At 41.5% G+C, this 24,536-nt stretch overlaps 1 protein-coding gene across 1 annotated transcript in view; it reads right to left on the reverse strand.

Annotated features, from left to right (window-relative positions):
- LOC124797946 (adenosine deaminase-like protein) overlaps positions 1-24,275 on the reverse strand; it is an 85,486-nt gene extending 61,211 nt beyond the window's left edge. The window contains exons 1-2 of the mRNA XM_047261090.1: positions 23,729-24,275; positions 23,504-23,649 (exon numbers count right to left, since the gene is read on the reverse strand). Coding sequence (XP_047117046.1) covers positions 23,504-23,649; positions 23,729-23,767 — 185 coding nt within the window. The 5' untranslated portion in view covers positions 23,768-24,275. The remainder of the gene's footprint in view (positions 1-23,503; positions 23,650-23,728) is intronic.
- Positions 24,276-24,536: the final 261 nt, after the last annotated feature.

A 24,536-nucleotide genomic window follows, 5' to 3' on the forward strand; every position in this document is an offset into this window, starting at 1 on the left:
GCGCGTTGCCCTCTGTGGTTGCCATACGCGGTCGCCCTACCTTTCCAGCACGTTCATCCGTCACGTTCCCAGTCCGTTGAAATTTTTCAAACAGATCCTTTATTGTATCGCTTTTCGGTCCTTTGGTTACATTAAACCTCTGTTGAAAACTTCGTCTTGTTGCAACAACACTGTGTTCTAGGCGGTGGAATTCCAACACCAGAAAAATCCTCTGTTCTAAGGAATAAACCATGTTGTCTACAGCACACTTGCACGTTGTGAACAGCACATGCTTACAGCAGAAAGACGACGTACAGAATGGCGCACCCACAGACTGCGTTGTCTTCTATATCTTTCACATCACTTGCAGCGCCATCTGTTGTTGAAAATTGTAACTACTGTAATTTCGAAAGTTTGTCTGCCTGAAAATGTACTGTTGTCCCAAGCATATTGCAACAAACAGTGTATTTCTATCGCTGCTCGTTTAGTTTTTATTGCCGTTTCAAATATACCGGTCATTTTTGAAACACCCTGTAATTGTTCACCACACTCAATCCTACAGCCAACATATACAGGGTGTTACAAAAAGGTATGGCCAAACTTTCAGGAAACATTCCTCACACACAAAGAAAGAAAATATGTTATGTGGACATGTGTCCGGAAACGCTTACTTTCCATGTTAGAGCTCATTTTATTACTTCTCCTCAAATCACATTAACCATGGAATGGAAACACACAGCAACAGAACGTACCAGCATGACTTCAAACACTTTGTTACAGGAAATGTTCAAAATGTCCTCCGTTAGCGAGGATACATGCATCCACCCTTCGTCGCATGGAATCTCTGATGCGCTGATGCAGCCCTGGAGGGAGAATGGCGTATTGTATCACAGCCGTCCACAATACGAGCACGAAGAGTCTCTTCATTTGGTACCAGGGGTGCGTAGACAAGAGCTTTCAAATGCACCCATAAATGAAAGTCAAGAGGGTTGAAGTCAGGAGAGAGTGGAGGCCATTGAATTGGTCCGCCTCTACCAATCCAACAGTCACCGAATCTGTTGTTGAGAAGCGTACGAACACTTCGACTGAAATGTGCAGGAGCTCCATCGTGTATGAACCACATGTTGTGTCGTACTTGTAAAGGCACATGTTCCAGCAGCACAGGTAGAGTATCCCGTATGAAATCATGGTAACGTGCTCCATTGAGCGTAGATGCAAGAACATGGGGCCCAATCAAGACATCACCAACAATGCCTGCCCAAATGTTCACAGAAAATCTGTGTTGATGACGTGATTGCACAATTGCGTGCGGATTCTCGTCAGCCCACATATGTTGATTGTGAAAATTTACAATTTGAACACGTTGGAATGAAGCCTCATCCGTAAAGAGAACATTTGCACTGAAATAAGGATTGACACATTGTTGGATGAACCATTCGCAGAAGTGTACCCGTGGAGGCCAATCAGCTGCTGATAGTGCCTGCACACGCTGTACATGGTACGGAAACAACTGGTTCTCCCGTAGCACTCTCCATACAGTGACGTGGTCACCGTTACCTTGTACAGCAGCAACTTCTCTGACACTGACATTAGGGTTATCGTCAACTGCACGAAGAATCGCCTTGTCCATTGCAGGTGTCCTCATCGTTCTAGGTCTTCCCCAGTCGCGAGTCATAGGCTGGAATGTTCCGTGCTTCATAAGACGCCGATCAATTGCTTCGAATGTCTTCCTGTCAGGACACATTCATTCTGGAAATCTGTCTCGATACAAACTTACTGCGCCCGTGCTAATCCATACATCAAATGGGCATCTGCCAACTCCGCATTTGTAAACACTGCACTGACTGCAAAACCATGTTCGTGATGAACACTGACCTGTTGATGCTACGTACTGATGTGCTTGATGCTAGTACTGTAGTGCAATGAGTCGCATGTCAACACAAGCACCGAAGTCAACATACCTTCCTTCAATTGGGCCAACTGGCGGTGAATCGAGGAAGTACAGTACATACTGACGAAACTAAAATGAGCTCTAACATGGAAATTAAGCGTTTCCGGACACATGTCCACATAACATCTTTTCCTTATTTTTGTGTGAGGACTGTTTCCTGAAAGTTTGGCCGTACCTTTTTGTAACACCCTGTGTGTGTGTGTGTGTGTGTGTGTGTGTGTGTGTGTGTGTGTCAAATACACACACAAAATTCAAGCTTCCGCAACCAACGGTTGCTTCATCAGGAAAGAGGGAAGGAAGGACGAAAGGATGTGGGTTTTAAGGGAGAGGGTAAGGAGTCATTCCAATCCAAGGAGCGGAAAGACTTACCTTAGGGGGAAAAAAGGACAGGTATACACTCGCGCACACACACACATATCCATCCGCACATATACAGATACAAGCAGACAATTGTAAAGGCAAAGAGTTTGGGCAGAGATATCAGTCGAGGCGGAAGTACAGAGGCAAAGATGTTGTTGAATGACAGGTGAGGTGTGAGCAGCGGCAACTTGAAATTAGCGGAGGTTGAGGCCTGGTGGGTAACAGGAAGAGAGGATATACTGAAGGGCAAGTTCCCATCTCCGGAGTTCTGACAGGTTGGTGTTAGTGGGAAGTATCCAGATAACCCGGACGGTGTAACACTGTGCCAAGATGTGCTGGCCGTGCACCAAGGCACGTTTAGCCACAGGGTGATCCTCATTACCAACAAACACTGTCTGCCAGTGTCCATTCATGCGAATGGACAGTTTTTGGCTGGTCATTCCCACATAGAAAGCTTCACAATGTAGGCAGGCCAGTTGGTAAATCACGTGGGTGCTTTCACACGTGGCTCTGCCTTTGATCGTGTACACCTTCCGAGTTACAAAACTGGAGTAGGTGGTGGTGGGAGGGTGCATGGGACAGGTTTTACACTGGGGGCAGTTACATGGGTAGGAGCCAGAGGGTAGGGAAGGTGGTTTGGGGATTTCATAGGGATGAACCAAGAGATTATCAAGGTTAGGTGGACGGTGGAAAGACACTCTTGGTGGAGTGGGGAGGATTTCATGAAGGATGGATCTCATTTCAGGGCAGAACTTGAGGAAGTCGTATCCCTGCTGGAGAGCCACATTCAGAGTCTGATCCAGTCCCGGAAAGTATCCTGTCACAAGTGGGACACTTTTGGGGTTCTTCTGTGGGAGGTTCTGGGTTTGAGGGGGTGAGGAAGTGGCTCTGGTAATTTGTTTCTGTACCAGGTCGGGAGGGTAGTTGCGGGATGCGAAAGCTATTTTCAGGTTGTTGGTGTAATGGTTCAGGGATTCCGGACTGGAGCAGATTCATTTGCCACGAAGACCTAGGCCATAGGGAAGGGACCGTTTGATGTGGAATGGGTGGCAGCTGTCATAATGGAGGTACTGTTGCTTGTTGGTGGGTTTGATGTGGACGGATGTGTGAAGCTGGCCATTGGACAGATGGAGATCAACGTCAAGGAAAGTGGCATGGGATTTGGAGTAGGACCAGGTGAATCTGATGGAACCAAAGGAGTTGAGGTTGGAGACGAAATTCTGGAGTTCTTCTTCACTGTGAGTCCAGATCATGAAGATGTCATCAATAAATCTGTACCAAACTTTGGGTTGGCAGGCCTGGGTAACGAAGAAGGCTGCCTCTAAGCAACCCATAAATAGGTTGGCGTACAAGGGGGCTATCCTGGTACCCATGGCTGTTCCCTTTAATTGCTGGTATGTCTGGCCTTCGAAAGTGAAGAAGTGAGTCAGGATGAAGCTGGCTAAGGTAATGAGGAAAGAGGTTTTAGGTAGGGTGGCAGGTGATCAGCGTGAAAGGAAGTGCTCCATCGCAGCGAGGCCCTGGACGTGCGGAATATTTGTGTATAAGGAAGTGGCATCAATGGTTAACCATCCTTGTAACCATTGATGCCACTTCCAACCTCAACTCCTTTGGTTCCATCAGATTCACCTGGTCCTACTCCAAATCCCATGCCACTTTCCTTGACGTTGATCTCCATCTGTCCAATGGCCAGCTTCACACATCCGTCCACATCAAACCCACCAACAAGCAACAGTACCTCCATTATGACAGCTGCCACCCATTCCACATCAAACGGTCCCTTCCCTACGGCCTAGGTCTTCGTGGCAAACGAATCTGCTCCAGTCCGGAATCCCTGAACCATTACACCAACAACCTGAAAATAGCTTTCGCATCCCGCAACTACCCTCCCGACCTGGTACAGAAGCAAATTACCAGAGCCACTTCCTCACCCCCCCCCCCCCAAACCCAGAACCACCCACAGAAGAACCCCAAAAGTGCCCCACTTGTGACAGGATACTTTCCGGGACTGAATCAGACTCTGAATGTGGCTCTCCAGCAGGGATACGACTTACTCAAATCCTGCCCTGAAATGAGATCCATCCTTCATGAAATCCTCCCCACTCCACCAAGAGTGTCTTTCCGCCATCCACCTAACCTTCTTAACCTCTTGGTTCATCCCTATGAAATCCCCAAACCACCTTCCCTACCCTCTGGCTCCTACCCTTGTAACCGCCCCCGGTGTAAAATCTGTCCCATGCACCCTCCCACCACCATTACTCCAGTCCTGTAACCCAGAAGGTGTACACTATCAAAGGCAGAGCCACGTGTGAAAGCACACGTGATTTACCAACTGACCTGCTTACACTGTGAAGCTTTCTATGTGGGAATGACCAGCAATTAACTGTCCATTCACATGAATGGACACAGGCAGACAGTGTTTGTTGGTAATGAGGATCACCCTGTGGATAACCAGGCCTTGGTGCACGGCCAGCACATCTTGGCACAGTGTTACACCGTCCGAGTTATCTGGATACTTCCCACTAACACCAACCTGTCAGAACTCCGGAGATGGGAACTTTCCCTTCAGTATATCCTCTCTTCCCGTTACCCACCAGGCCTCAACCTCCGCTAATTTCAAGTTGCCGCCACTCATACCTCACCTGTCATTCAACAACATCTTTGCCTCTGTACTTCCGCCTCGACTGATATCTCTGCCCAAACTCTTTGCCTTTACAAATGTCTGCTTGTGTCTGTATATGTGCGGATGGAGATGTGTGTGTGCGTGAGTGTATACCTATCCTTTTTTCCCCCTAAGGTAAGTCTTTCTGCTCCCGGGATTGGAATGACTCCTTACCCTCTCCCTTAAAACCCACATCCTTTCGTCTTTCCCTCTCCTTCCCTCTTTCCTTATGAAGCAACCGTTGGTTGCGAAAGCTTGAATTTTGTGTGTGTGTTTGTGTGTGTGTCTATCAACATGCCAACGCTTTCGTTTGGTAAGTTACATCATCTTTGTTTTTAGACATATTTTTCCCACGTGGAATGTTTCCCTCTATTATATATATATCCTGTTTTACAGACTTATGAAATGCCAAGTTAACATAAAGAGGCACCATTTAAATTGTTGTTGTGTAAACAATGAAAATGTTTTCTTAACTACTGCAAAGTGTTATAGTAAAAGTTTGCTTACATAAAATTCAGTCAGAGTGAAGCAAAATTACGGAACTCTATTTAAATGAATATCCGTTTGTTCAAGTTAGTTTAAAGAGGCTGGGGCCTCCTCCTTACCCCACCCAGTCGCCACTCCGATCGTGCACTGGTGCTGCTGCTCGTAGTTTCAGCTCTCTGAGACTACAGACATGTGTGCAAGTTGCGTTTGCGTGAGTGTGTCTGTGTGCACGTGTGTGTTATGTGTGTGTACTGCTGACAAAGGCCTTAATGGCTGAAAGCTATAATTGTGTGAATCTTTTTGTTGTGCCTATCGCGACTCAGCATCTCTGCTATATGGTGAGTAGCAACTTTCCTTCTCTGGTATTGTTACATTCCATCCTGGATTTTCCATTGTTTGATTTACTTATCAAACAGACACAACACATGGACAAATCCAGTAAAACGGGTAACTCTAGTGATTAGCTTTTCCTATTAACAGGACTATCCCCATATAATATACTTTATTTGGAAACTAAACTAAATTTTAGTAAGAGGGTTATATGTGGCAACAAAGAGACAGGGTTTTCTGTTATTTAGGCAAAAGCACACTAAATTACAATAGTAGTGGTACGGTTATACACTTAGCTTCAAACGCTGATTCCCTAAATTTTCTCAATAGTGTTCCTCAAAAAGAAAGTTGTCTTCTCTCCATGGATTCCCATTTGAGCTTCTGAAGCATCTCTGTACCACCTACGTGTTGTTTGAACCTACCAGTAACAACTCTAGCAGCCTGCCTTTAAATTGCTTTTATGTCTTCCTTTAATCTGAGCTAGTATGGATCACAAACACTCGAGCAGCACTCAAGAATAAGGTTACACCAGCTGTATGTAGTCTCCTTTACAGATGAACTGCACTTTTCCAAAATTCTCCCAATAATGAAGTCTACCATTCGCCTCTGCTACCACAATCCTCACATGCTCATTCCACTTCATATCACTTTCGACGTTACGTTTAGGTATTTAAATGATGTGACCGTGTCAAGCAGGACATTACTGATGCTGCATCCAAACATTACTGGTTTTTATTCCTACTCATTCGCATACACTTCCATTTTTGTACATTTACAGCTAGCTGTCATTCAACACACCAACTAGAAATTTTGTCTGTCATCTTGTATCTGCCAACAGTCACTCAACTTTGAGGCCTTTCATACACCACAGTATCATCACCAAACAACTGCAGATTGCTGCCCATCCTATCTGAAATATCAGATATATTTAGAAAATAGTAGCAAACATATCACACTTCCCTGGGGCACTCCTGATCATCCCCTTGTCTCTGATGAACACTCGCCAATGAAGACAATGTACTGGGTTCTATTACTTAAAAGTCTTCGAGCCACTCACATATATGTGAACCTATTCCATATGCTCATACCTTTGTAAATGGTCTGCAGTGGGGGACCATGTCAGATGCTTTCTGGACATCTAGAAATATGGAATCTGCCTGTCACCCATCATCCACAGTACGCAGTACATCATGTGAGAAAAGGGAAAGCTGAATTTTGCACAAGTGATGCTTTCTAAAAGCATACTGATTTGTGAATATAAGCTTCTTGGTCTCAAGAAAATTTATTGTATCTAAACTGAGAATATGTTCAAGTATTCTGCAGCAAACTGATGTGTGAGATACTAGTCTGTAATTTTGCTGGTCCATCCTTTTACCCTTCTTATAATCAGGAGTCAGCTGCACTTTTTTCCAGTCTCTTGGGACTTTGCACTGGGCGAGAGATTCGTGATGCATGCAAGCTAAGTAAGAAGCCAGCGCCATAGAGTACTTTTCGAAAAACCAAACTGGGATTCCATCTAGACATGGCGCCTTATTTGTTTTCAACTTCTTCAGTTATTTCTCTAATGCCTGGGACGCTTATTTAATGTGTCATCCATATGGGAGTCTGTGCGATAGTCCAATGATGGTATGTTTGTATGATTCTCTGGCATGAATGATTTCTTAAAAGCAAAACTTAAAAGTTCGGTTTTCATTTTTCTGTCTTCACATGCCACACGAAACTGGTCAATCAGCAATTAGATGGAAGCCTTAGACCTGCTTAGCGATTATACACAGGATCAGAATTTTATTGGGTTCTCAGCCAGATCTTTTGCTATGGTATGATGGTGGTAGTAGTTGTATGCTTCACACATAGATCTTTCCACATACACATGAAGCTCTACTAACCTTTGCCTGTCATCATTTGCTTGTCCTCTTTTGAACCAAGATAACAACAGCCTTTGCTTTCTTTACATTTTCCAAATTTATTTGTTAAACCATGTTCGGTCTTTTCTGTCCTTAATCCACTCACTGGGCACTTAGTTCTCCAGACCATGATTTACAGCCTGTTTAAGCTGTGCCCATAATTTCTCTATGTCCATCTACCTGGAAGTGATGTCAGTTCACCGTTTATGTGAGATCTTAACAACAGCTTATCTGCTCTTTTTACAGAAACAATCTCCTGGCCTTCTTGACTAATTCATTAACTTTCATGACCATAGTCACCATGATGATACCGTTATCACTAATCACCATCCATGTACTTATGCTGTTAATAAGGTCCAGACTGTTTGTAGCTACAAGATTTAAGATATTTCAATCATGTATGAGTTCCCAGACTAGATGCTTAAGACAGTTTTCAAAAACTTGTGTTCAAAAATACTTTGCAAGACTGTCTGTCTGTACCTCCACAATCAATCCATACATGTCACAATCTATACTCAGTAGGTTAAAGTCTCCTTCAATGAGTATTACATGATCTCGGTATTTATGAGCTACTGACCTAGACTTTCTTCAGATGGCTCTACACTGTCACAGTGGAATCTGTTGGCCAGTAAAAACATCCAGCAATTAACTTGGTCCCACCTAGACTTGTTATATACAATCAGATAACTTGACTGTCACCCCTCAACTTCAACCTCAACAGACAATATTTTTGTCGACTGCAATGAACACTCCTCCTCCTATGGTGTCTAATCTGTCTTTCCGATATATGTTCCATGACATGTTAAATATCTCAAAGCTTTCTGCTTCAGGTTTCAGCCAGCTCTTGGCCCCAAGAATAATATGAGAATGAGAACTTTCGGGTGACAGTAAATTTCATTACGAATACTTTGACAGGTTACTAATAAAATTTTGACAGTCACAGTGCCTTTACTCTGAATGTGGTCTGCCTTCCCTTTCTGTGTGTCAACTGGCGAGTGTTCATCAGAGTACCTCAAACTATCACCTATCCTAAAAAGACCCCATGTGCACTCTACAAGTACTCTGCTATCCGAGTAGCTGCAGCCCTGCCCCCCCTCGCCTTTCAAAGGGAGTCCTACAAATTCCTCTTCTCCTCCCCCCACCCCTACCCCCCGATAACACAGGTCTAGAAATCTGCAACCAAGACTCACAGCGTAGATGAAGCCTTTGGTTGCAACACTCCACTCAGCTCCAAACCAAAGCACTCTGATCAGCTCTGAGAACAATGCTGCATATTTTGAGCTCTGCTTGCACCTTTTGCACAAGGCCATTAGCCTTCACCACCTCTGCCAGTCAACTGTATGAACTGAGTAGGACCTCAGAACCCATGCAACAGGCGTCGTCGGTGCTGATGTGAGCCACAATTTGCAGATGACTACACCCTACACACCTGATAGCCACAGGCAAGGCCAACTCCACATCTTGGACGAGGCTGCCTGGCAGGCGTACCAAGTGTAAATTGGCTTTCTTTCGAGATGGGAATGCACTGAAGTCTGAGGCCGAAGACAGAAAGATAGATGATAAGCAGCTGTACAAGATGAAAGGAAGTCTAAGAGGGCAGATCATATAAGATATGTAGAAAGAGGGAGAGGGGGGAGGGAGAGGGGAGAAACGAAAGAAAGTTGGAGACAGAGGAAGAGAGGGTAATGAGAAGGGGAGAGGGGTGGAAAGAGGGGAGGGGACGAAAGAGAAAGAGAGAGAGAAGAGAGGGGGGAAGGGAGAGGGAGGGGGAAGAGAGGGGAGTGAGAGAGAGAGAGAGAGAGAGAGAGAGAGAGAGAGTGAGATAATGTCCTTAGGTAGTACATGATCTGGCTGGGGAAGGAGTGGTGTGGATATAGGCAGAAGAGAAAGGTAAGGTAAGGTAAGATAGTAGGAAACAGGATAGTAGAGGTTTAGGCCCAGGGGATTGAGAGAATGCAGGATATGTTGGAGAGACAATTCCTAACCGTTAATTCAGAGAAACTTGTGCTCGAAGGGAGCATCCAAGTGGAAAACGTACTGCAGAAGCTGTCAAAGTCATTTGTGTTGTAGTGTACAGCATGTCCAGCAACTGGATGGTCAAGTATTCCGTTGGCTACAGTTTGGTGTTGGCCATTCGTGCAAGTACATAGTTGGTTACATATCATTCACACGCAGAATACTGCACAGTAATTTTAGCACAGCTGGTATATTGGTTATGTGCCATCTGCACAGAGAATGCTGCACAGTAATTGCAACATAATTGATATATAACATGGCTGTTTTCATACACGGCCCTGCCTTTTATAGGACAGGAAATGCTTGAATGGACTATAATAAGAGGTAATGAGTGGGTTATGAAATCAGTCTGGCACCTGGGTTTACACAATGGAATGACCCATGGGTGCAGGATTGGAAAGGGATGGGCAAGGATATTCTGTAGCTTGGGCGGATGGCAGAACACTGCTTTGGGTGATGTGAGTAGGACGTTGGATAGGATGTTCCTCATCTCTGGGCATGGCGAGAGGTAGTCAGAGCCCTGTTGAAGAGTGTGGTTGAGCTTTTGAAGCCCACGGTGATACTGGGTGCTTAGAAGCAGTGATAGTCCATGGCTGGTTAACAGGTTTACTTGTGTCAGAGGAGGAGATGGCACAGGAGATCTTGCCATGTATTAGCAGGATAGGGTATTGCCTGTTAATAAAGGCTCTGATAAAGTTATTGTTTTACATCTACATGATCAATCTGCAATTTACAATTAAGTGCCTGGCAGAGGTTTATCAAACCACCTTCAAGATGTTTCTCTACCATTCCACCCTCAAAACACTGTGTGGGGAAAATGAGCTTTGGTTTCTCTTATTTTATGATGATTACCATTTCTCCCTATGTGGGTGGGTGCCAACAAAATATTTTCACACTCTCACGAAAAAGCTGGTGATTGAAATTTCACGAGAAGATCCTGATGCAACAAAAAATGCCTCTGTTTTAATTAATGCCACATCAATTCACGTATCAAGTTCAAGACGCTCTCTCTCCTATTTTGCAATAACACAAGATAAGCTGCCCTCCTTTGAACTTTTTTGATGTCTTCTGTCAGTCCCATCTGATGCGGATCCCACACCACACAGCAATACTCCAGAAGAAGGTAGGCAGGTGTGGTGTAAGCTCTCTGTTTAGTGGATCTGTTGCACTTTCTAAATGTTCTGTCACTAAATCACAGTTTTTGATTTGTTTTCATCACACATTATCTATGTAATCGTTCCAAGTTAAGTTATTCATAATTGTAATCCCTATGTATTTATTTGAATTTACAGCCTTTATATTTACGTGACTCATTATGTACCGAAATTTTGCAGATTTCTTTCAGTACTCATGTGGACGACTTCACGCTCTTCATTATTTAAATTAAATTGCCATTTTTCACATCATACAGACATCTTGTACAAATCATTTTACAATTGGTTTTGATCATCTGATGACTTTACAAGATGGTAAATGACAGCATCAGCTGCAGAAACTCTAAAAGAGCTGCTCAGATTGTCTCCTATGTTGTTCACATAGATCAGGAATGGCAGAGGGCCTATAAAACTTCCTTGGGGAATGCCATATATTACCTCTGTTTTACTGGATGACTTTCCATCAATTACTACAAACTGTGACTTTCCTGAGAGAAACTCACGAATCAAGTTGCACAACTGAGGCAATATTCCATTAGCACGCGATTTGATTAGAAGTTGCTTGTGAGGATCAGTGTCAAAAGCCTTCTGGAAATCTAAAAATATGGAATCAATTTGACATCCCCTATCAACATCACTCTTTACATCGAATGTCATCAGCATTGTTATTGCACATTGAAGTTATTGATTGCACCTTGCCACTGGTGTACTTTACATATGACCAGAACCTCTCTGAGCTTATTGCCAGATTTCAAGACAGTTTTGTTGTGGGAACTATTAAAAGCACCTCACACAGGAGTTCATGCTAGATTCTGAGCTTTAGTAAAACTTCACCAGTCTTGCATTTTGCGTCCTTTTAAATTTGGCGTGCTTTTTTCATTGCTTCTGCAACAGTTTTTTGACCCATTTCGTATACTACGGGGGGATCAGTGCCATCTCTTATTAATTTATTTGGTAAGTATCTCCAATTGTGGTCAATACTATTTCTTTGAGTTCAAACCACATCTGATCTATGCTTACGTAGTCAGATCAGAAGGAGTGGAGATGGTCTCTGAGAAAGGCATTTAGTAATTTTTCTCTGCTTTTTTTTAAATAGATATACTTTGTGTTTATTTTTGGTGAGTTTGGATATTACAGTACTTTGTCTCGCTACAACAGTTTTGTGATCACTGGTCTCATTTCCACTTCAAGTGGACTTCTGAACTAATTGTTCAAAATAATTTTCTGAGAAACCATTTACCGCCAGCATTAAACGTGTATTTTTGCCAACATATTGAGGGAACATTGTAAAGTCACCAACAAGTTTATCTGTATGAGTGACTTACCTATTTGAAAAAAAGACTCAAGCTTTCTTTGAATTGTTCAGCAACTGTATCACCTGAGCATGGGGTCAGTAAAAGGAAACAATTATCAATTTATTCTGGTTGTCAAGTATAATCTCTACCCATACTAACTCACCGGAACTATCTACTACAATCTCACTACGAGGTAAAACATTTCTGACAGCAATAAACACTCACCACCAACTGTATTTAATCTATCCTTCCTGAAATTGGTTAGGTCCTTTGTACAAATTGTGGCTGAACACATTCCCAACTTTAGCTAGCTTTCCATATCTATAACGATTTGAGTTTTAGTGATTTCTATTAGTGCTTGGAGCTCTGATTCTTTCCCAACACAACTACAATTTACAATTGCAATACCAATTGTTGCTAGGTCTACCATCCTCTGTTTGCCCTGCACCGTTTTAGACTGACACCCTTCCAGTAGTTTCCCAAGACCCCTTCCATCAGCTCATGCTTTCCACTGCAAATGCAGCATTCATGGTAAGACTGTAAGGAGAAGACTTTTTGACGAGGAACGGGTGACAGCTGTCAAAGTGGAGGTACTATTGGTGGTTGGTTCACTTCTGCATCTATATCTACATCTACACTCTGTAAAGCACCGTGAGGTGAATGGCACAAGATATGTCCCATTGTACCAGTTATTAGGGTTCCTTCTTGTTACATTTACATATGGAGCTCGAGAAGACTGATTGTTTTAATGCCTCTGTGCATGCAGTAATTATTCTAACCTTATCCCCATAATCCCTATGTGAGCAATACTTCAAGGGTTGTAGTATATTCTTAGAGTAATCGTTTAAAGCCGGTTCTTGTAACTTTGTTAATAGACTTTCTCAGGATAGTTTATGTCTGTCTTCAAGAGTCTTCCAGTTCAGTTCCTTCAGTATCTCTGTGACACTCTCCCACAGATTAAACAAACCTGTGACCATTCATGCTGCCCATCTCTGTATAGTTTCAATATCTGCTGTTAGTCCTGTCTGGTATGTCTTCCACAAACTTGAACAGTATTCTAGAACTGGTCACATGAGTGATTTGTAAGCAATCTCCTTTGTAGGTTGAATGCACTTCCCCAGTATTCCACCAATAAACCAAAACTTGCAATAAACAAATGTATTTATGGAGCCATCTGACAGGTGGAGATTAACATATACATACATGCCACAATGAGTTTAGTATTATTGGATTTTGACATAGCTGTTGAGATTGACGAGGAAAGAGCAAATGATGTTCTTGTCATGATTCCAGATCATGAAAATGTCATTAATGAATGTGAAACAGACAAAGGGTTTTATGTGTTAGCTGGGCAGCAACGACTCCTCCAGATGGTCCATAAATATGTTGGTATAGGTTAGTGCCATGGCAGTACCATGGATCTGTTTAGTACCATGGATCTGTTTATGGATTCAGCCTTCAAAAGTGAAATAATTGTGGATCAGGAGGTGATTGATAATTAGGATTAGGAAAGAGTGGTGGGTCTGTTATCAGGATGACGATGGGAAATGTAGTGTTCCATGGGGATGTCACATCCACAGTGAGTTGCTAGTAATGGTTAACAGGGCAAGAAATGTGAAAAGCTGGTGAAGAAAGTGAGCAGTGTCTTGTATGTAGGATGGGAGGTTATGGACAATAGCTTGAAGTGTTGGTCAACAAAAGCAGAGGTTCATTCTGTGGGAGTATTATGAGCAGCCACAAAGGAGTCACCAGGAGAGAGGTCAGTGAGGTTGGGTTGGGTTTGTGAAGTTTAGAAAATAGGTAAAAGGTTAGGGGGGGGGGGGGGAGTTGCTGGTGTGAGGAGGAAGGTGGATTCAAGTGTGAGGTTTGGGATGGACCTAAGATCTTGAGGAGCTGCTGGAGGCCATGATGGACTTCTGTCTGTGTCAATGAGGCATACAAGCCACCACCCTACTCAGGAGATGGATATGGAGAATACATTGGCGCATGTGAGTGTAAGAATTCCAACGTCCAGTCCATGAAGAGGCTTCTGCAAGTAGTTTAGTTGCCCCCTTACACAATCTCTTACTTGACACTTCTGTAGAATATACACATCTTGAATCCCAGCTGCATTGCTCCAGAAGATTATGCTAGAGGGCAGTATTGACTGGAAATGAGCAAAGAACACTAGCAATCCTGCTGCACATTAATACGGTGAGAGGCATTTCTAAGCACAAGTGTACAGATGTGTTTTAGTTAACTTATTCTTATGTCCATGCCAAATCAATTTGCTATTCATCTAGAGGCCAAGGAATTTCATACAATGAGTTTCATTGTTTATGAAACAGTGAAGAATTTTCAGTGCTGCTTGAAATGTACTTTGAAGTTTTCACTGGAGCTATTTCTATTATGTAACACCCTCTCTCTATGATATAAAACATTTTGATTCAAAATTTTAGCCAACATTCTCTCAGGTTCCACTGCAGCTGTCCCAAATCTGTTTGAATGAAAAGTGGAGCCACAGAAAATAATTAAAATTCTTATCTGGTAAATTTCTTGTCAATATTTGTACTGTAAATTCTCTATGAATAGTGAGTCAGTGTCAGCATTTATCATTCTGTGAAACTGTATATTTTTCTTCTTAACTAAACCTAAATGACAAATATAAAATAACAATATACAATAATTTACAAATAGTACCACTTTACATAATACACTTCATATATTTAAATATTATTTAATCAAGTAAAAGCATTGATGCTGTATATATGACTTTTAAAGATTTTCCAAATGTTTTGACCTCACTATTTGCTTTTATGTGTTCAGGAAGCTTGTTACAAAGTTTCACTTCTATATGGATATTGCATTTCTGTGGGAGGAAACTGTAGATACAGGTCAGATGTACGTTACACTTGTGACTGGTTTAGTGATTATAAATAGCACAACTTTGTTTTTTTTTTTTTTTAAAAATTACTATCCTTACCCATTACATTTACCTTAAGAAAGTTAAGTTTCCATAATGTAGACACATGTTAAAGATCAGATACCAGTGGTTTTTCGTGAGTTTATTTGTTTGCATCCAAACATAATTCTAATGCCCCGTTTTTGCACTCCAAACATGCTAATAATTCATTTTGAGTTTCTCCAATACATGGGCTCTTATTTATGGTGAGAAGGCAAGCATGCTTGATACACATTCTTTGCTGTTTTCTAACTACAGGAAGATTTTAGTGAGCAAAGAAAATAGCAAGTTTTGCTTAATTCTGTTGCTGCTATTTTATTCTTATGGTAGATAAACCATTTAAAAGGGTGCTCATGTCATAGACGAGAGTTGGATGTAGAAAAAAATTATCAATTGCTGTTGCATTATATCCACCTGTTCTTGGTGCTACTGTTATTGTAGAGAACACACCAAAGCTGGACCTCAGTATTTCTACAAGTCCTAGATCAATACTGCCCAAGTTTACATCATATCACATATAATGACCTGACAACCATTTTTATTACATTTTATTGGTACTCTCTCACTCTCTCTCTCTCTCTCTCTCTCTCTCTCTCTCTCTCTCTCTCTCTCTCTCTCTCTCTCTCTCCTCCTCTCCCTCTCTTTCTAATTGCCTGATGAAGTTTAAAATATTTCCCATTGGAGGCCGACAGCTGCTATTGTTAGTTTTCAGGTCTGTTATTGAAACTAAAGTACATGAAGAGCTGTTTGATACAGCATTTGTTTAGATCTATGGCCAGATACTTTATTTAATTTCTTGTGTGTATAGCCACTACCACTTTTCCTTCTTTCTGTCTAGTGTAATGTGACTCTAGCTTGTATCCATTTTCCACTCAGAAATATTTCCCATTGTTCTGACTTCAAGGGCAGAATATTAGCTCAATGTGCATTCCTCCTCTTCCTGTTGTCATAGAATTGTCTTCTGATAGCTATATGAGTAAAGTAAATTATTTATAGCTTTCAGCAAGAATGACCAACAAAAAGATTCCTTAATGCAAAAGAGACAGATGGACTGACCAATATTTACTCTAGGAGTTGCACCTGCCAATGTAGTTGACGAACACACAAAAAATAAAAGAAGACACCTATCATGTAGGAAAAGATAGATTGTTACTTACCCTAAAGAAGACCCGCCAAGTTGCAGACAGGCCTGATTAAAAGACACCCACATACCGTATAGCTTTTGGCCACAGCCTTCATCAGTAAACAGAGATACTCTCTCTCACTCTCTCTCTCTCTCTCTCTCTCTCTCTCTCTCTCTCACACACACACACACACACACACACACACAAAAAGCAAGCACAACTCATGCACACATGACTGCAAACTCCAGCTTCTCGGACCGGAATGCAGCATCACATGGGATGCAAGCAACAATCTGGAGGGGGTGGGAAAGGGGGATAGCAGTTTACAGGTAGGGAGGGAAACTAATGCTGTCTGGTGGTGTGTGCATGGACTAGACTGCCAACAGGTGCAGTGTCACGAGGTTGTGGGGCAAGGATGTGGGGGGGAAAAAAACAGCATGAAAGGAGAGGTGCAGGAAAATATAAACAGATGCACTGGCAGAGTGCTGCAAATAAACAGGGTGTGTTACAAGAATGTGAAGGAGATGATAGGACAGAGGGGGTGGAAACTGTTGGGTGGAGGGTGTGGGGATAGTATGATACCAAAGGCTGAAGCCGGGATAATTATGGGAGTGGAGAATGTGTTTTAAGGATAACTCCCATCTGTGCAATTTAGAAAAGCTAGTGGTGGAGGGAAGGATCAAAATGGCTCAGGTGGTGAAGCAGGCATTTAAATTAAGGATGTAATGTTTAGCTGCATGTTGTGCCACAGTGCGGTCTACTTTGCTCTTTGCCACAGTTTGGCAGTGGCCGTTCATCCTGGTGGGCATCTGGTTGGTAGTCACACCAATATAAAAAGCTGTGCACTGATTGCAGCAGAGCTGGTAAATGACAGGGTCCACCAAGGCCTTCACAGACAAGCACTACACCCAGACCTAGTCTGCAAACAGGTCTCCCATGTCATTTCCCGTCACAGCCCCAATCCTCCCACCAACCCCAGAAATGAGCCCCTTCGTCACCCAATACCCCCCCCCCCCCCCCCCCCCACCGACTGAAACAACTGACCCACATCCTTCACTAGCTCTTTGATTACCTATCATCATGCCCTGAAATGAGGGACATCCTACATGATATACTTTCCACCTGTCCTAAAGTAATGTTCCATCCCCCACACAATATCTGCAACATCCTAGTCCATCCCTATGCCACTCCCATCCCAATCCTTACCCCTTGCTACAAGGATCATATCCCTGTGGAAGACCTAGGTTGCCCAATCCACCCACCCAGCGCTTCCTATTCCAGTCTTGTCACAGGTTTATCCTATCCCATCAGGGTCCAGGCCACCTGTGAAAGCAGCCATGTCATTTACCAGTTCTGCTGCAATCATTGCACAGCTTTTTATATTGGTATGACTACCAACCAGTTCTCTACCAGGATGAACGGCCACCACCAAGCTGTGAGCAAGAACAAAGTGACCTTCCTGTGGCACAACATGCAGCTGAACATCACACACTTCATTTCAATGGCTGCTTCACTACCTGAGCCACATGGATCCTCCCATTCACTACCAGCTTTTCTGAACTGTGCAGATGGGAATTATCCTTACAAAACATTCTCTGCTCCCGTAATTATGCTGGCCTCAACCTATGTAACATACTGTCCCCACACCCTCCACCCAAGAGTTTCCGCTTCCTCCAAGCAATAGTTTCCACCACCTCTCTCCTATTGTCTCCTCCCCATTATCGTAACCCACCCTGTTTTTTTTGCAGACCTATGCCAACGCATTTCCTTTTTTCCCCACCTCCCTGCGCAACAACAACCTGATGCTGTGCCTGTTGGCAGTCTAGTCCCTCAAGACTCCACCAGACAGCATTCGTCTCTCTCCCCATCTCCACACCCATACACTGCTATCCCTTCCTGTTCCCCACCCCTCCAGATTGCTGCTTGCATCCCGGCCACTGACGTAGGCTGTGGCCGAAAGCTACATGTGAGGGTCTTTTAATCTGGCCTGCCTGCAACTTGACATGTCTTCTTTGTGGTGAGTAACAAGTCATCTTTTCCTACATTCTTGATATTTCTAGCTGGATTTTCCATTGTTTGGCTGCAGACACCTAACTTAAAATGCCACATTTAACCCACATTTTATCAAATAGTACATGAAGGCTAACACTCCTGTAAGTTAGTGGGCAGGCAAGAACGATGGAACAACCCACCTCACTAAGTGATATACAGTCATAAAGTGTGCTATCTGCGCTGTGAGTATGATCCAAGTGTGCTGGAGTGTACAGAAAGGTCAGTGCTTCACTCACTAGGTTTGGTGCCGAGATGCATAACTTTGATTATCTGTATTTACTGTTTAGTTGTCTGTACAGTGATTTAATACTACTGAAGATATTATCCACACTGATGGCTTTCTAACCAAAATGTCAGTCAGTCTAAACTGATATTCAAAGCTTAATTAAAAGATTTCAGTAAATGTTCTAAATCATTGGGGGACTGAACCAACAAATCATAAGCACACCCAGAATTGACAGGCATGAGACTGTTAGGCTAGCTCACTTGCCGGTCTTCAACAAGTATTCCAACAGGCAATACGAGTCTGCAATGCACGAGTGTAAAGTGTAAAAGTGAATTAATGTTTGAATTTGACTCAGAAAATCTTTATGTACGATATCATAATGACATCAAAATTGTGTGAAGAAAGTGTCATGAACTTTCCTGTTGCTTGATAAGTGATAATTAGAATCCGTGACCTTTGATGCAAACATTGCTGAGAGACTGGCTTTCAAATAGTTTCTTTTTATGAAGGTTTATTTTCCTGATTTTGAGATTGAGAGCAATAAAACTCAGGTGACATCACTTTGTTTTGGTTTTCATTGTAGTGATGTTAAGATTTTCCCACTAGTCATTCCAATATTCACCATTAATTGAATACATTTTTGGAGATGTGACCAACAGAGAAGAAAGCCAATGGGGACAATGAGACAGCTTTAGAAGATATGAGGTAAGGAAACCTTCACCTGGTAAGCTAGGGAAGAAACAGGGGAAAACTGCTGGATCTCTTCATTACGATTTGGTCAATGTAGCCCTGCACATGCAACAATTAGCAAAGAACAACTTCTGCTGTAAGCATGCCTGACACAGTAATATGTCACGGAAGGAAGATTCCTTCTTTGGCCCTTATTTGCTAGTTAACTGGCTAGTTAGGAAGGAGTAGGTACCTCTACACCTTCTTTAAATAGTTGTATCTCCTGAAGATATATCCTTCCCGACCATCTGTCTCTTCGTGAATTTAATAAATTTATTAAGCTTTTGTATATTTTTTTAACACAGAATATTGTGTCAAATAGATAACTGCAAATCTAGCACAGGCCTTTCCTACGAGCTTGGAATTCTGTTACTTGTTTTTCACTGTATTTGATCCTTTGGGGTGTTTTTTTCTAGCAAAAATGGAGAGTTTCATTCAATTGTGATAGACACAATCACAATAAAAGATGCAAAAATTATTTTCATGTAGATTTTGTGTCCTTGTCTAGGGTTTACAGTAGGGTTTTGTAATTTGCTGCAAAAGTCTTTAACACGTTGACGCCAGTGTATTGGAAATCGGGTACAATATTACTAAACAGAGTGGAGTGTGGGGCCACTGGTAGGCACAGTGGGTCAGACATAAACCTCTGTCGTGTCCACTGGTGGCCTCACAGCTGTCAACATGTTGACAAACTCACATCAGACCGAAAGGATGGAATACGGAAACTCAATAAACTTGACAGAAAATTCAAAAGATTCTAGATTAACTGTTCCTCTAAATCATCTACATTCAAGGTGTTGCATGACAAATAACAATACAAACTGCAAACTGCATACTACTGTTTAAAATGTAGCCTATACAACTTTGGTTCTATAACAAAGAATCAATGAGGCCATGCAGATGTTAACAGTAGGAGACAAACAGTGGCTATTTAATAAACTGAGAAAAGCACTCAGCTGCTTCGAAGTAGCAACTCTCTTGCTAACTGTAATGTGTGAAACATAACCTGAGAAAGCACACATAGTTTACAGCAGACTGATTACACTCAATTTATGACATTCACTTCTCTCTGTTAATGTATAGCTTAACTTGCCTACATCCCTGAAGGCTCTCCTGCTAAATGTGATGAATGAATGAGTAAATGAATAGGACCATACAATTTTTTGTAATATCTTTATGACTGGAATATTTGACATCCCTGTCGATGTCATGTACTGTGACTTTTGCTCTAGGTCTAATGTATTTGCATTATACTGGCTGTTATTATTTGTTACTGGTTCTTTTCGTGGCTCAAAAGAGATCATAAAATGTTGTGGGTGAGTGAGAAGTGAAGATACAAAGGTTGCTCAGAATGTAATACGACCCTTTCTTTATCTTTAACAATTATTTATTCCACACTACGAAAATTACACACAATATTTACAATCCTATTTTCTCACATAATCTCTTTCCAGTTCTACAGTCTTCCTCCAGTCAGACAAGGATGTGAATGCCCTATCGGTACCAGTCCTTATTCTGATAATGAATCCATTTCTTCACCGTACGAATCACCTCCTCATTGTTCTCAAAATGACGTCCACAAATGCTGTCCTTTAATGAGCCAAACAAGTAGAAGTCTGAGGGAACTAGGTTAGGGCTGTAAGGTCAATGGGATACCAATCCTGTTTCATGATGTATTCAGAAGTCCTTAAATTTGTGTGAGGCTGAGCATTTGTGTGGTGAATTGCAACCTCACTTTCTTTGCCGACTGGTAGCTGCACCACTGACTGCCGAGTTGTAACGTGTGATCCTTGCGAACAAGAACTTCGGCGCCCTGCTATGTGTGAAATATGACAGCTGTGGGTCTCATTACCGCTGAAAATCGTGGAGCTCCACTGAAATGCCTTCTAATGACCTCATCCCCTCTGTGTCATGACCAATTGTACTCCTGTTGACTGCACATGCTTCACAGATTCACACACATATTTGTGAATGTTTCTCTCCATGCATTGACATATTCGATGACAACACACTGCCTGTAAAGTAAAATAAATTTTGAAACATACCTGCAGCTACACTATCTATCAGAGGAAATGGAAATTTTTGCCTGTGCACTTGGGAAACTTCAAAGAATTCATACCTAATGTTTCTCATTCACTACATTGTTGTCAGCCGAGTAAAAAAATGGGGCATTCCTTTCTTGGCAAATCTCATAGATTGCAGTATAAAAAGAGAAGGGGGGGGGGGGATATGTTAATGGGAATTAAGTTTGAGAGTTTGTTTGAATACAAGGATGTGTTTGAGGGCAAGTTCCCATCTCTGGAGTTGTGAGAAACCGTATAAAGTGGGAGACTCCTAACAGCCTGTGTGGTTATCAAGCACTCGGGAACCATGGGTCAAGCTGTACGGCATGTTCAGTAAACAGGTGCTGTGTGTCCCCCAGGCACACAATTCTTCTAAGTGCAGTTGCACCCAGCCAGTTCAGTGATAAAATTCAGATCAGAGGTTCTTGAAAAATAGATTGGGAAAGATAAACTTTCTACTGTGGGAAGGAAACGCCAATCAAAAGTCTTTGTTTTGCTTTGGACGAAAATTAAAAGTGATTGTAATAACTCCATTTTTTTCCCAATCTGTTGGTCACATGTAACACACTGATGAAAATAAGTGATGAAGTGGAAGAAAGAACTGGCATTCCAAATGAAAAACAAAGGAAATAAAGGAACTGAAAATAGAAAACTGGAAAATGTAATTTGAATGGCACACCAAAATTGAAATAAAGAAAGAGAAGGGAACCAACATAACATATCATTGTTTTACACTCAAGAATTCAATGAAAAAATCTGATATTCCCCAGTATGCATCAGGTGGAAATACCACAAGCAAGTCAGATAATATACTAATCCTTACCATTTAAAAGTGCATTATTTTAGGCACAGAATACAGAAAAGCCAAGGGAAATAAAATCAACAGAAAAAATTCTAAGTGTTGTGATGTCCAATCAATGGCAGGAATATCATAAAGAGGATGACTAAAAATTGAGTGAGCACAAGCATGAAAATTAAAGAAAGAACAGTCCGAGACTGCTAATAAACTCAAACAGCAACCTAAATAGAGAATCACAGAAAGCCAAAGGTGCACAAGAAAAGAACAATTTCAGATCCCGAAGGTGAGGAAGAATGGATTGAGTCACACAGTAGTATGGGTGGCAATAGTATGGCCCCAATAGTAATTCACAGACATCTAATGATGAAGAAGAAAAAGTCGATAAAACAATAACTGAAAACGATAAAAAACAAATAACATGAAGAAATCATATAAGAATGGTAAATTTCTTCTAGTTTCTTTTCCTGCAAAGAATATTTCAAACATGTCTGTATTGCTCAATGTATGTTTGACGATGGTGAAATAGACACAATGGTTCTAAAAACTTGTAACAATAAAATTAAAAAAAAATCTTTTTCAGGTTGATAAACACGATCTTAGTATTATTAGACCATCACAGATTATTGACACGCCTCTTTTGCAACTATCAAATATCATTAATGAACTTTTGAAATATGAATTCCAAACCACTGTGGTGCATAAAGTTCCACTTATTTTCCGAGTAACTCTGGTTTTGTTTGGTATCAACTAAGGAATATTTTGCATCTTTACTACTGAAAATTTTGAATTCCACTATTGTAAACGGCTGATGTCTGCACTAACAATTTTTTTTACCTTTCTATTTACTATTTAATGTTCCATAGCATTGTTAAGTATACTATTATATACATCTCAAATGACTAAAGAACCTGAAGATTAAGTCTGCACCCAGTATTCATTTATATTGTATTCCTAAACATCAAATAAACGTAGTTTCATTCCCTAGAGTGTCCGCTATCAGTGCCTTTACCTTCTACGTTCCATTTAAGCTACCACATGACAATCTTTCCTGAATCTAAATACTTAGTGTCTGCATATGAAATGTATAATTTTGATGAGATTTTATAATGCAAGAACATGAATGGTACAACACTGGGGTTCGCAATTTTTGCGTTGAACGTCATGCAATTCCTACTTAAATTTTACAACATGTAGGGTTAAGCGAAATAATACTCTATTGCTACGGCCCTATAGTGCTATTTAAAAGTGAAGAACAAAATTGAATTTGAAATGTAAGAACTGATATCTTCAATTACTTCTATAGCACTGAAAGGACATTTGTTCGGCCTAGAAACTGCCCAATATTTGATAAGGTTTCATTATATTACTGCTTTGATATCAAACTTATCGATCATGTGACGGAAAACTAAAGTCCGCCGTCGTGAAATCTTACTCATCTAAAGTTCGTTCATTCCCATGGTTGATGATAGCTTCACATTTCTTCCACGAATCACCGCTAGCGTCTGAACTGTTCTGTAGTTGACGAAGGGCATTCAGGGTTCTACTACTTAACGATCCATTTAAGTGAGCATGAAGTTCCTGTGAAATACATATTTGAATATAATTTCAAAACATATAACTGTCATTTAAAATTGGCTGCTACAGATGAAAGAAATACCAATTTGGGAAGTTCCCTGCAAAACGTTGCTACATCCATTGCTTCGAGTTGCAGCGATTCCCGCGCTCAGAAACACAAACGGCCACAAAAACGTAAACATTAGTACAGGATGCAAGTAGTTATGCCGTATTTACGCAAAAGACAGCATAGACGTATCATTAAAACAAGTTAAGGCAGATATAATGAAACACCGGTGCTCCTTGAGTTAGTGTAAACGAATGCTTCAAGACCGGAAAGAAAGGAACAGAACGCGAGGGAGGTTACTATGAACTGCATTGTGAAGGTAGCCATACTGACTTTAAAATTTAATCTAGGTTTTCCTGCTCAAAACCCAACATACAATAGTAGTATTCCATCAGCATAATACACGCCCGAAGTTCTATTGGTGTTTTGTAAAGGTCACGTAGTATTTTATGCTTCAATTTCTGGAAATTTTAGGTTTAAGACAGAACGTAACGAAGTAATGGTAACGATAAAAGTTTTGTACGTCGCTAAACATCAACTGATGAGCCAGATTTTTAAATAGTTTACAGCCATTTCCATTTAATCGGTACTCCATGAGAGCAGGACACAACATAGCGCTTTACTTTCATTGAATTCCTTATAACGAAAACAGCACGGCAGTACGGCACTATTCGTCCTCAACCGCAAATATGTTATCCTTTCAAGTTTCAACGTTTTTACGTTGGTAACACAGCCAGTGTTGCCAAATCTGAAGCACAATTTCCCCCTGCATTGCATTTGAAATTCCCCTAAATTGTGCCAAAATCCCCTAAACAATTTATCGAACAATGGCTATATTACTACA

The sequence above is a fragment of the Schistocerca piceifrons genome, chromosome 5 (genome assembly GCF_021461385.2).
Source record: "Schistocerca piceifrons isolate TAMUIC-IGC-003096 chromosome 5, iqSchPice1.1, whole genome shotgun sequence".
Classification (NCBI taxonomy): Eukaryota; Metazoa; Arthropoda; class Insecta; order Orthoptera; family Acrididae; genus Schistocerca; species Schistocerca piceifrons.